General features: G+C 50.4%; 1 protein-coding gene across 3 annotated transcripts; it reads right to left on the bottom strand.

Annotated features, from left to right (window-relative positions):
* Positions 1-469: 469 nt before the first annotated feature.
* Positions 470-13,285, bottom strand: LOC121588198 (cadherin-23-like). 3 transcript variants are annotated; one of them, XM_041905880.1, is made up of 14 exons: positions 11,102-13,285; positions 6,239-7,048; positions 6,027-6,162; positions 5,759-5,958; positions 4,021-5,685; positions 3,365-3,958; positions 3,149-3,306; positions 2,686-3,085; positions 2,133-2,618; positions 1,822-2,058; positions 1,432-1,754; positions 1,169-1,367; positions 896-1,091; positions 470-827 (listed from the first exon to the last, which is right to left on the bottom strand). In XM_041905880.1, the coding sequence occupies exons 2-14, from the start codon at positions 7,004-7,006 to the stop codon at positions 496-498; spliced, it is 5,694 nt and encodes a 1,897-aa protein (XP_041761814.1). In that variant the 5' UTR covers positions 7,007-7,048; positions 11,102-13,285; the 3' UTR covers positions 470-495. The 3 variants fall into 3 exon arrangements, with proteins under 3 accessions (XP_041761814.1, XP_041761816.1, XP_041761815.1); XM_041905882.1 differs by having other exon boundaries at positions 11,449-13,285; XM_041905881.1 differs by lacking the exon at positions 11,102-13,285 and adding an exon at positions 7,151-7,418.
* Between the last annotated feature and the right edge of the window lie 339 nt (positions 13,286-13,624).

Below are 13,624 nucleotides of genomic sequence, written 5' to 3'. Positions count from 1 at the left end.
CTGTTTTTTCTCTTTCTCTCCCCCCCCCCTCCCCCTATGTGGTAGCACAATGAAAAACCTGGGGCTGTGTAAGCCACTAACAATAGACACACGAGTCAAAGGACCAATTTAACCGTTAAGCGTTACGAAAGCATAAAATCCGCGCGAATCGAGGAGGTTCACACGGAAGGAGTAATGCCAGTAGTAGTAGGTAGCCCTGTAAGCAAAGGCAGTGAATGTTGGGGTGTGTTAATTTTTGGATCAACTGTGAACAATAACTCCCTTTGCCCCCCACCCCATTCAGGCCCCTCCCCTTATTCCTGGGTAAAGTAGACCTGGGAGCAAGTATTCGCGATACAGCATTGGTAATAAATCTTATCTGTGGCTCTCCACTGTGAATGTCGATAAACTGGCCTGTGGTTTTTATTTTTCATTTCGTTCTATTTTATTGACGCGATACGCGATGGAGATGGAGTGGAGGAAAAAGGTATCGTATGTACACAGATGATGCTATATTTACAGTTCGGTCGTTTCCAAGTTCCGGGCGCACAGTGTCGTCTCGCTGTCCCGTTTCAGCTGATAGTTGGCGGCGTTGTTCGCTTCGGCCCCGGCGAGACCCTTCCGGGCCTCGTACTGCAGACAGTTGTCGATGAAGAAGCCCGAGCTGAGCGATCGTTCGTACTGTGCGTCGATCGCATCCTTGCATTTGTCGAACTCGTCCTTCGCCCATTCGCCCTCCAGTGTGCCGCTGCCGATCCAGATCGGGTTGCTGCCCTTCATGCTGTGTTTGTTCGTGTTCGGTACGGCGCCGAGCACTTCCTGGTACATGCGACTAGGACCTGTGGAGCCTGTGACGAGCAATCGAGCGTTAGGAGGGAAGAGGTGTTGTGAGGAGACTTCAAAGGGAAGCGCTTACCAAAGGCAGCTATCTTCGCTGCCCGTAGCTGTCTGCGGTAGGATAAACGCTGTGAGATCGACAGTCCTATTACAACGATCAGCAGCGCGCCGAGCAAAATGTTGGTCACAAACAGCCATATTATGTTGACGGACAGCTCGTCCATCTCAGCCGTTTGGATCAGCTCCGACGCTTGAGTGTCTAGGACGTTGAATTCCTGCAACGAGAGCATCAGTTCCGAAATCCGAAATGATTGTAGGCAGTGTAGATCTCGGCTCGCCACCTCCAACTCACCTTAAATAATCGATCAAGCTTCTCCACGTGCGTATCCAGCAACTGCAGCACCTGATGTACCTCCAGCACGGAGTTGTTCTTCTGATCAACCAGATGCATAAACATGTCGCTCTTGGTCCTATCAACCGAACCGTCCGGATTCTCGTGCACCCGTATATCGTCAATGTTCACGATGCATCCACTCACATTGCTCAAGATCCTGCAACAATCACATCCAGAGTAAGTACTAACCCTTCAAACCTTCCCTTCCCAGCCCCACTTACTCCCGAAAACTATGAATGTTGTGGCGAATCTCGGACGGCCGTTGGCGCAGTATGAACTTTACCCGCTGATCCTCCCGTATCAGATAGATGAACACGTGCGCCCGATCATGGCAGCCGTACGAATCGTTCGCCAGCACGGAAAAGTCAAAGTAGCCGCGCATCGACTTCTGGGGGAAAAAGTTCAGCAACACTTTGCCCGTGTCCGCCTCGACCAGGAACGGATCGCTGCGCAAATCGTCCAACCCCTCGGCAAGCGTTTTCCGCACCTCGCCGTGCCGGTAGTACCGAACCAATCCGTTCACTCCATCGTCTTCGTCCGTGGCCTGTTGGGAAATCCGTCGTAAGTATACTGGGGACTGTTTTATCTGTCTCATTTCTTCGACTGCTCACCTGCAGCTGCAGAATGGTGGCACCGAACAGCGACGACGTTGAGATGCCGCCGGTGAATATTTTCGACTCAAACACTGGCGAGTTGTCATTGATGTCGTTTATGTACACCGTAGCCTTTAGGAGATTGCCCGAGTGACCTGTAGTGTCCGACGATAGATTCGCGTTCGTGCACTCCTCCGTCGCCTTAATGTGCAGCTTGTACAGAGATTTCTTCTCCCGATCGAGCTCTTTTTCCACCTAAAACGATGATTTCGAAAATTGTTTACAACACTTCTCTCCTTTTTAAAGCCCTCCCTCTTCCTTTCACATACCTTTAGATCGTGTGTCACTGGATCCAGTGCAAAGTGTCCATCCTCGTTGCCGTGCACGATGTAGTAGCAAACCACACTCGCCGCCGGACCGTCCAGCGGGTCCAGATAGTCCTGGTCGACCGTGTCGGGCAGGCGTATTCTTTCCGCGCCCGGTGTCATGTGCTCCGTAAAGTTAAGACTGATTTCCTTGAGCAAAAACTGAGGTAGATTGTCGTTGACGTCCCGCACGTACACGATCAGATCGACCGTACTGCTGAGCGGTGTCGGTATACCCTGATCGTACGCTTCGATGCGCAGATCGTACATCATCTGCTGCTCGCGATCGAGAGGCGCAGCGAGGCTAAGCTCGCCCGTCTCCTTATCCAGGGAAAACTTGCGAAAGTTGCCCATCGTGTCCATCTTCAGTCGGTAGCGTACAATCGCATTTTCGCCGACATCTTCATCGTACGCGTGCACTTGAAAGAACGGCTTACCGACCGTTGTGTTCTGAGAGAAAGAAATTCACAATTAATGTCACCATACGAAGAAACCATTCCGTTATGCCCTATCATACCTCAAACACCTTCACGGTTGTATTTCCACTGGGGACCACAAACACTGGCGCATGGTCGTTAAAATCTGTCACACAGATGTCCACCGACTCTCGGGCCGTGTTCGGTACGGCGCCATGATCGCTCACTATCAGCTCCAGCGTGTAGTTGCCGTGCAGATTCTTTAGCGGACCGCGGGAATATATTTCTGCGTACTGGGCCGACACCTGCTGGATGTAGAATATCCCCGAGGGGTCCACAATGTCGAAGCTCAGTTGACCGTTTCCATTGGTTGGGTCGTCCGCATCGGTTGCCCGCAGCTTCACGATCGGATCGTTGATGTTGTGATACTCGGTGATCATACTACACCCGGAAGGTTTCTGTATTACGGGAACGTTGTCATTGTCGTCCAGCACGTGTATCCTTTTATGAAGAAAATTGGTTAAACATCTTGAAGTCGAAGCATTGTACCTGGATTTGACTTACAGAATGTGCTTAAAAGCATTGCGACTTTCCCCATTGAGATAACCGTAAGGATAATTATCCCATGCCTCTACTGCCAACATATACTCAGCTGTATCTTCCCGATCCAATGCTCCCGCTACTCGGAGTATTCCTTTTTCCGGATCAATGTTAAACTTCTCCTGCAATTACAGTTCATGTGTTAATCAAACTTCAAGTTTCTTAATTTCCCAACCCTACCTTCGAGCTAACACGATCCAGTATGTACGTGATGCGTCCGAAATCCCCAGAATCTAGATCCTTCGCCAGTATGATCGCTATCTCCGCCCCCACGCTTGCATTCTCCGACACGTAGTAATCGTTCACGCTGTCCACAAAGTATGGATTGTTGTCGTTCTCATCCAGCACCTGCACGAACACCTCCACAAAGGACGCTCTCGGCGGCGTGCCCGTATCAGCAGCCCGTACCGAGAAGTTCAACCAACTGTACTCTTCGTGATCGATCCGATTCCGCACCACTATCTCCCCCGTCTCGTCATCAACGTGCAGCAGCTCCAGCACACCCTTCTCCCCTTCCAAGCTGTACTTGACCGTTTTGTTCTGATCGGCATCCTCGGCCACCACCGTGCATACCGCCACACCGTACTGACTGTTTTCCGCAATCGAGTGTTTGTAGAACGGTTTGCGGAACTTGGGATTGTTGTCGTTCTCGTCGAGCACCGTGATCTTGAGGAAGGTGTTTGCCATCTGGTCACCCCGCTCGGCCGCTACGTCCTCCACCACGCAGGCCAGCTTGATTTCGGCAATCTTCTCGCGATCCAGCAGCTTCGCTATCTGTTGAATGAGGCGTGAATAGCTGAGCTTCGTGTGGAAATATTGAGCAAGATCTTGCTTACCTTGAGCAGTCCATTCGTTTCGTTCAGTATGAAGGCCGCCGCAAAGTCATAATCGTCCAGCTTCACCAGTGCACCCTCCTCAGTCTTGCCCTCCGACAGGCTTCGATCGATGTAGTACCGCAGCATTGCACCCTCGTCCGGATCGGTGGCCATCAGCCGGTACACCTCGGTGCCGACGGGCGTATTCTCACGCACAGCCACCGCCGTTGGGCCGACAAAGTACGGTGGCTTATTGTTAACATCAGTGATCGTTACGTTCACCAGACAGGATCCTTGCAGCTGCTGATCTCCATTGCCACCATCGGTAGCGAACACCTCCAGCACGTACGTTGACCCCGAACCCAGCGCATCGGGCGCGAGCAGATTCGGATCCAGTGAGGCACCGTGCGTGATCGATATCTCGCCTGTACTAGCTCCTATTACGAACCTACCATCACCACCCTGCTGTATCCGGTACGTGACGTGGTGGTTGGGAAAAGAACCATCCCCATCCATCGCGGTCACTCGCAGCACGGGCAACCCGCTCGGTGTGTCCTCCGGTATGACGATCGCGTACTGTGACTCCAGAAAAACGGGCGCATAATCGTTCACGTCCTGCACGTACACCGTCACCTCGACCTGGGCAGTCAGCGGTGGCTCCCCACCATCCGCCGCCTCAATGGTAAGTGCAATGGTTCGCGTGTCACCACTGCCGCCACTACTTTCCAACCGTTCAAAGTCAACTGCTTCACGCACTGAGAGTCTTCCCGTGCGCTTTTCCACATTGAAGTAGTCGGAATGGTGAGCACCAATCAACCGATACTCTACCGCACTGTTCGGCGAGCCTTCTAGGTCGCTATCGCGCGCTTCCACCACGATCGGGGACTCAAACTCAAACGCATTCTCCTTCAGTCGCACCTCGTACCGCTTCTGCACAAACGCTGGGGCATTGTCGTTCACATCGAGCACGTTCAGTATCAGTGGCACCGTGTTCCGATTGCCCCGACCGCCATTATCGCGGGCCTCCACCGAGAGGTAGTGCTTTTGGATGATTTCACGATCAAACACGGGACTCTCCGATGCCATCAGCGTCACCGTGCCAGCGTGTGGATCCAGATGGAGAAAGCTCGAGATACTGCCAGTCAGGTTCGTGTACCGTACACCCTCCGTGCCGAACAGGCCCGAATCACTGTCCGTTGCTTGTAGCTGCACCAGCACCGTACCGGCTGTCACATTCTCCGGTACATCAATTTCGTAGACGGGCTGTGAAAACTCGGGAAAGTTATCGTTCTGATCCAGCACGACCACCCGTATCTGGGCGGTACTGGTACGACCCGCGGACTCAACCTCACTCGCCACCACTGTGAGGGAAAGCTCCCGCACCCGTTCGTAATCGAGCATGGACGGGTCCTTCACACGCAACCCGAATGTGGCCTCGTTGATCGCTCGCTTTGGAATCACCTCGAAGATGTCACTCGGTGGCTGGAGCGACAGTCGAAACGTGCCGTTTTTACCCTGATCGTAGTCAAACACCTCGTTGAGGCTGCCGTCGATGAACCGGGCCAGCGTGTTCTCCTGTGCGTTCTCGCCAATCTCACACTCATAGCCGTCGCTTCGGAAGCGTGGAATTTCGTCGTTCACATCCGTCACGATCACGGTGATCTCCATTGTTGAGGAAGGCGCAGGCTGTCAATAGAAGAGCAGTAAAACGTTAAAGTCACTAAAGTTGAATATAGTATTAGATATCACAATTGCTTACCTGTAGCTTGCTCTCTTCAATCGCAACCACTTCCAGTATGAAAGCACCGTTGATGGGATTCTTGGAGTCCTCTCTGTCGAGCTTCTGTTTCGTACGCAGTGAACCCTTCAACCGATCAATCTCAAACAGCTCACTGCCGTTGTTTGAAATTCCGTAAATAATTCGATTGTTGATTCCTCGATCACCATCCACAGCTTTGACTATTGAAAGAGAATAGATCATGCTTTAGTGTGATCAGGATTGGGATGACCTAATTCATTCCAATTACCTCGCATCACTTCCGTTCCAATTGGAGCATCCTCGGATATTCGTACCACCGGTTGCGTCACCAGAAACTCGGGCGGCTGGTCCTCCACGTCCTTCACTCTCACGAGCAGTGCTGCAGTTCCAGTGTTGATCCTCCCCTTTTGTACGATAGAAACGGATTATATTACCTCACTGTCTCCAACATTCTTCCCCTATATCCCCATGTCCTCATACCTGTATCGCCCGGTCCACTGCCAGCACATTGATGTGATAGAAATGTTGCCGCTCGTAGTCCAGCGCTCGGGCCAGCCGTACCACACCCTTCCCATTGGAAGTGGAGATCGAAAACACGTTGTTCTCTTCGCTCAACCCTTGGATGTAGTACACGACCTGCCCGTACGCACCCTCGTCCTTATCGACGGCCTCCAGCGTGGTCAAAATCCCCGGCGGACTGTCCTCCGCTACCTCCAGCACCGAGGCGAACGGTTTAAAGATCGGCTCATTATCGTTGATATCTTCCACCAGCAGCAGGAAGCTCTGCGTCACGAAGTTACCCTCGCCGAGCCGCCCATCGGTGAGCGTTAGGATGAGCGTGTACTCTTCGCGTGCCTCCCGGTCGAGCTCGTGGTTGAGGTAGACGAACGCTTCGCTGGAAGTGTTCTGTTTCAGTCTTATGATGTGGCTGTCGGCACTCTTCTGCACGCCAAAGGTAAGCGGATCGCCATCCGCATCGTACCCGCGCAGCCGGTAGATCAGCGTCCCCACCGGCGTCTCGGGGAACTCCCTCAATCGTATAACTATTTCCGCATGATCGTCGATCAGAAACACTGGCGCACGGTTGCAGCTGACCAGGGTGGCGCTTAGGATGAGGCAGAGCACTAGCTGCGTGAAGGAATGAGATCTACCAGTTGAGTCTAACCGGTGGGCCGACGGTTTGAGCCGGCAGACGGTTCGCTTGAGTATTTCCATCTGTAGCTTATCGGTTGAGCGATTCTGTTCCATGTCCGAGCGGTTTTCCGCACGTCAGTGAGCATTTACAGGTGTCTGAAAGTAGCAAGAAAAGAAACGATCAAACGCTTTCAAACTATTTTCGGTGTAAAGTGATCATCATGTTGAGCTTCCGTTTTGCCCTGTTCTTAAATGTACCTAAATTGATTTCTTCAAACCTCTGCAAATGATTCGCAGCAACGACTAATTGCATCCTTGGGGAAAGTTTGCGCAAAAGAATCGTGCTTTGCTACCGAATAGTTTTAATTATGCCTTCTGAAAAGTTCCAGGCGAAAGTCCGCCCCGACAGCCCCCTCACAAGTACACAGCACAGCACAACAGCCTCGGATGGTGCGGAGTTAGTGCTGCGGATGAAGCTGTAAAAACAATTCCCTGGAAATTGCTTTCCACCCGGCACGAACAGCACAACAAACACACACTAGAACAATCTTCTTTGCCGTTGCTTATTGATTCTCGGAACTGTGTACTGGTACGATTGAAAACTCTCTTACATGTAAGGCATCATGAAACATGATACACTTTACAGAAAAACTCAAACCCCCCTCAACACGCGAAAACTTTTCGCCGCTCGGGGTTTTTGTGTGTTGCGGTACTCTGGCCGGCCAAACGTTGGCCAAACTGGTCAGGACAGGAAAGGTCTGTTACCAACTACGGTCTATGGTTTCCACTTCCTCCCACATGAAATGCGGAGAAATGTAGTTCAAGATCGGGTGCGATAGTTCATGTTTGCTTATCTTTCACGGAGCTTCCACCTCGGGCCTTGGTGTAAATAAATCTTCATCTTCTCGCTCTTCCCCTTTCCCAACGGGTGAGCATAGAGCGCCCCCTGGATTGGGGATGGTGCAACGGCGCGTAATTACTTTTCGCCGTGGAATTCGCACACACACACACAACCACACACACACACATACACTTCACGGTCACAGACAATGAGGTGAACCGTGAACGTACGTGCGCGTCGATGAGAAGCGGCCCGAGTGAATTGTGGACGATAAGAATCGTGCAATTGTCTACGCCGATGTGAAAAGCACTATTCTTAAAGATTCTTCACTTTATCTTCATCAAAGGGGGTGATGGCTATTTGGCTACCATTTCCCACGGAAAACCATGTGATGCCCATGCTCGACTCGATCGCTTTGGCGACTTAGACGCATTGGCCCCACCTTGGCCCATTACAGAGGAGCGAAGCGAACGTTGATTAAACTGCACATTTGTTTTGAGGGTGCCTTAATTGGTGATACTGTGCAGCGGATTTGGACGAGCAGGAAGATAGAGGATCATGGCGCGATCTATTTCAGCGTTATCGTCATCTTTCTAATTTTCGCACACTGTAATTACTGCAGTTCCTTTACTCCAGTCTTTCGTAATCAACTCAAGTGAATGTTACACGCCTCTTCTTGTGTGGCTAGTGGGCGGCCTGAGCGATATAATTACACGATGTGATGGAGAAAATATCAATGATTACGACGTAGAAAAAACGTCGCATGAGTTCTGTCTGTTTACACGGTGATGGTGATATATCAGAAACGCATGTAGCAATGGCAATAATCTCCCTAAATATACCTATTTTTGTACTCCTGATAAAAGTGCGTTTCATCGTGTATGGCTACCAATAAATGGAAACGGTCATTATCATGCTCAAATAGATTTCATTATTAATATGAGCTGTCAGAGCTACCCTAAAGATCCGAATTTGAAGATAGTCTTATATGCAGCAAATAAGATTATTGAGGCCATTCTCAGGTTTAAAGAACCTGCCATTCAGCCCGTTTTTTGATAAAACATTAAAGTGACTTTAATTCGTAAGGTTGCTTTCGTCACTAAACCATTCAGCTTGTTGGAGACTATTTTGGAGACGAACCAGAAGTCTTGCTTTTCCCATATTGTCGTCACAAAAGAGAATAAAACATACAAGATGGTTCGCGATCAGAAAATTAGGTTAGATAGACGCATCCTTGTTATTATCCTACAATCAAAGCTATCTACTTTTGGGCCTAGAATCCTTGAAATCTAACAGGCGTTGTAGGGCTCAAGTTTGCTTCATAGCAGGGTTATTGTTAGGAACGATTGATGATCCATACTAATGTACGTTCTGTAGTCCAAGAATCGTCAAATTTTAAACGAAGCACGCGTCAACACTCTGTATGGCAGTAAGACATCACTCAACGCTATGATTCGATGTAGATTTAAGCAACATTCCAGTCAGTTTGACTTTACCATGTTCTAAAACTCTCTGTGAAAAACGTAATTTGAAATGTCCCTCGTATATTCATCACTGCATCGTCGGCAAATGTGAAATGTGTTTGTATCTAGACTGAAACTTAAACATTAGATCTTTGTTAAACCGTTTACTGTGGATAATAATAAACAGTAACAACGACAAAAGACCTTCCCCATTAAGTCGCAATGTTTTGAAGAAACGATGCTGCAAGATTGATTCATAACTTCAATGTCTTGACCGCGTTTAAGCAACTCCAAAACACCATAGATCGTTAAAAATTAAATTACCAGCTGCTGACCATTGTCACTGTAAATTAAAGATGTTGCAAGTTAACTGCTCCATTCCCGGCCATACTCCCCAGCGAAATGTCGCCCGCCGAAACGAGCGCGTCGAAAAATGTGTTCCAATTTGCGAACGGCTGCTATCAGAGGGGGGGGGGGGAAACAACCACACCAATCCCATCCCTGATGCTGATAATTTACGTCCTCTTCATTCTCTTCAAACAGAGACAAATCACTACCCATTTAATTGATCCCTCGTAGCAATTCTTCTTCACGCGGGCGAAACCCTTTTACGGTGTGTCTATATGTGTGTGCCTTGTCCCTCCCCCTAAACCGAGCTCCAAACGAACCGTTTAATCGCATCAATCAACGGTAACCACCTCCAAATTGGACCACAAAGCCGGTAAGCCTAACCACCGCCTCCCCCCAAACCAACTCAAGCCATTGCTAATTCCACCGACTGCCCTAATTCCTAATTTTCCGCGGAAAATAAACACTGCGCCAACGGCAGCAGTAGCAGCAGCACCACCACAAATGACAGCGAGCCACCGACGAGCGCTCACGTAACTTCGCCTACTCTGTTCCAATTTTTGCCCGAAAGGAATGGTCGCTGCTTTCCCAACCCAACCCTTTCCGCTCCGCTCCCTGCTTCCACACGGCAACCGCACACCACCGGGTGGAAGGTCGGTGCCGAAATCGTTTGGCCCAACGGTGGTCGTGTCGTACGCGCTTGGCGGAAAAGTGCTACACTCCACGCCGGATAGCTGGTGGGGCCGACGTCGCACAAACGCGCTCGTGTTTACATGAGCACATTACAGCATTGCTCGAGCCACCCGCCGGTCGAGGTACATTATGCGATATGAACTCGCCACCTTCACCGCAGCAAGCCACACCGGGGTGCACGGGGTGATGAAAATGCGTGGGAAAATTAAAAGACTGGTCAACCGCACTTCATTTCCCGCACGCCTTCGGAGAGGACGGATGACGGTTGCGTGCCGGGTACGTGGGAAAACGTTGCGCTAGGTTGCGTTTTACGTCTTTGCGTCGCAGCAAACGGTGCGCGGGGTGAAGTGGATGTTTGGTGCGCATATCTTACTGCTACAATCTTGCAAAGGGTGCCACATGGTTTGCGTATGCAAACAGAGCCGTCATCTGCAGTGCTCTTATCGTTGGTTTGTGTTAATTTTCAAACAGACGGAAAACAAGAAGCTTCAAAAGGTATTTTATAGAGTGGCTGTTGAGAACTCAATGAAAATGTCTTCCTTTGCATGAAACGTTCATTTCTTGGAATGAGATGCTAATGCTTCTTTTTGGCTGTTCGGTGTTATTTTCAGGATAATTTCAATGTACCCGTTTGATGCTAATTTGAACCATAATTTGCTCGAAATTAATTTGACAAGCAGGAACCTTCCTTTCTCTCTTTAACCGGAAAATTCCACGAATTGTCGTACTTCAACACTTGAGGAATGCTTTCCTACACCCACACGCTACATCTCAACATAAAATATCATTTAATCATGCTCATCATGCTCGCTCTCCGTTTGCGTGAGACAGCTGCAAAATTGCAACTAAATGCATTTCACCCACCTGAAGATGCCTCCCCTTCTACGCCCGCCCGTCGCTGTCAGCTCCGCAAGCACGTTGTTGTTTAGCACAAACTTTCCCGCAATCACTCCCTCCGTCAGCAAGCTTTCATTCGCTTTTGCTTCTGTTTTTGGCTATAAAACACAAACACACACACACACACGTGTACACTTCTTACACTTCACTTTAAACCGATTACACTACCTCATTCTTTACCACTTCGCCCCGCAACATCCACAAGAGCCCTTTAACGAGCATCCCACACACCGACCGGCGATGGGAAGTGGTGAAAGTCACAACATAGTGGTGCGGCCGCAAAATGGCTTATCAAAAACATAATTTTAATTCACCTTTCCTCCCACCTTCGCACTGCAAAATGGTGAGAAACTCGGCCCTGGTCGGGATGTTTTTGTTTTGCTATCTTCCACACCTCCACACGAACGAAAGATGATGGCAGCAGCAGCAGCAGTAGCAGCACCGGGCCAGCACTAAAGTGCACTCATCCCACACACAGACACACACACACACAAGAGAGAGGTAGCCCTTTTCGTTCCGCCTTTCTAGTGCACCGGTTGGAATGCACTTCCACGTTTTTTGCTTCTCTCGTTGGCTCTTTTTTTTTTTTGTTCAACCACTTTGCGCCAATTTTTGGACGCAAGACACGAACCCCACGGAAGATCACGTAATACGCGCTCCCGCACACGCACGCACCATCACCGGGTCAGTGACGCGTGTTACACCGCCTCGCTTCCGTTCTGCTTCAGATGCCTCCGATCCGTTCTGGTCTGCAGTCGGCGTAGAACTCACCGAACTGCACTGCATCACCCCGCAGTGGCCAGTGCAGTCTTCTGCCACCGGCACAAGAAAGAGTTGTTGTTTTCTTTTTCTTTTTTTTTGCACTTGCTTCACCTGTAACGCTGACTGCGCAAACAGGAACAGATTCGCGCGGACTGACTGTGTAGCAGACAGCAACACGCTGAATGGGGGGGGGGGGGAAACAAGCAACAGAAGAAAGCAACCGCTCCAGAGCGCACCACCGTGGCCGTGAATCTGCACCGAGAAAGCTTGGATGTTTGCGAAGGCACACACACACGCACGCACGCGAACACTCGCTCCGGTTCACCGCGTTTAGGTCACTCGGTTCCGGCACCAGAGTTTTGGGCTTTTTGCCACCAGGTTGTAACTGATTCGGTCGTTACGAAGGAAGGAATGTTTTTTCTTTGTTTGTTTCCTACACTACAGCCAGCATACACCGCCACTGCACAGCGAGATACTGTTCACCACACTGGACCACACTTGGCTGGTTGCGATGGTAACGCCGCTTGATGATGGTTTTGACAGGATTGAAGCACTCCAGCAACAACAAAACGAGGGTAGACTAAACACAGACCAGTCAGATGTCACATGCAGCAATAACTGCAACAAGCATCAACTGGACAGGTAAGCGCCCTTCCGGTAATCACCAGCAACGGCAACGCAGGGGGAGGGCCGAACCCTTCGAACGATGTAACACGAACTCCACGGGCCCACGGGTAGCTTCTGCCCCGACAGTGTGACTTCTGGAGCATCCGGCAGATTCGACACCACCGATTCGACTGAGTCAGCTCAGCGACTCGTTGGAAACACTCCGGTCCGGTCCCGGGCCCGGGGACCGTTTCCATTATTTTCCAACTTCATTTCCAAACGCTTTTCTCGCTCCCCCTACCCCCCATCGATGTGGTTCCCTTTCTACCACTCTGGCGGGTTAACCCTTGAAGGTACAAACAGAGGGAAACGCTTCCAATTGTACAGCTGATGCTGCCCCTGGCAACGCGGCATCCGTTGCTTACTTTAATTTCCAGCACGATTGCACATCGTGGTGCGCGCACCCAAGAGTTGGAATGCTTCAGTGCGCACCTTCCCCCCCACTGTACTTCTTCTCTCCATCGCTAGTGGGAAAAACGTACAGGCATGCAAGGCGAGAGTCAACAATGCGTAACGCGCCACGGCATCGGCATCCGAGCACAAATGGCACGCCGCATGAATTAAGTCCCCCACTCCCCCCTCTCCCCTCTTCCACACACGATTCTACACCGTTCTAGCAGCAGAAGGTGTCTGTATGGCTGTATGTATGTGCCATGACCCCTCGAAAACCCCGATGCGTACCATATGGAACAAGGAAAGGGACGTTCCATCAGGTTAGGTGCGGGAGTCATCCCAACCATACACGCAGAGAGACACAGAGAGGAACGCAATTATCTCGCCGTATGGTGGGCCAAAAATGCAAATCAACCACAAGACTGCCAATGTGCACTTGTGTATATGTGTGCGTATGTGTGTGTGTAAGTGCAGATGTTCTTGAACCGGAGGCGCATCGCGCACCATTTTCGATGCTAATTAATTCAATGCCAACCGTTCCGTGAGGGCAATTTTGGACAAAAGTGACACCCGCCCGTCGGCAACAGGATTACCCACGGGGGGGGGGGGGGGGGGGGGGGAATAATTCCAGTCCATCCTTGGTGGTTTATGGGGCTTTCCAAAACCCGT

The sequence above is a fragment of the Anopheles merus genome, chromosome 2R (genome assembly GCF_017562075.2).
Source record: "Anopheles merus strain MAF chromosome 2R, AmerM5.1, whole genome shotgun sequence".
Lineage (NCBI taxonomy): Eukaryota > Metazoa > Arthropoda > Insecta > Diptera > Culicidae > Anopheles > Anopheles merus.
Note: the sequence above shows the minus strand (reverse complement) of the source record. Positions and strands in the feature narration are given on the sequence as shown.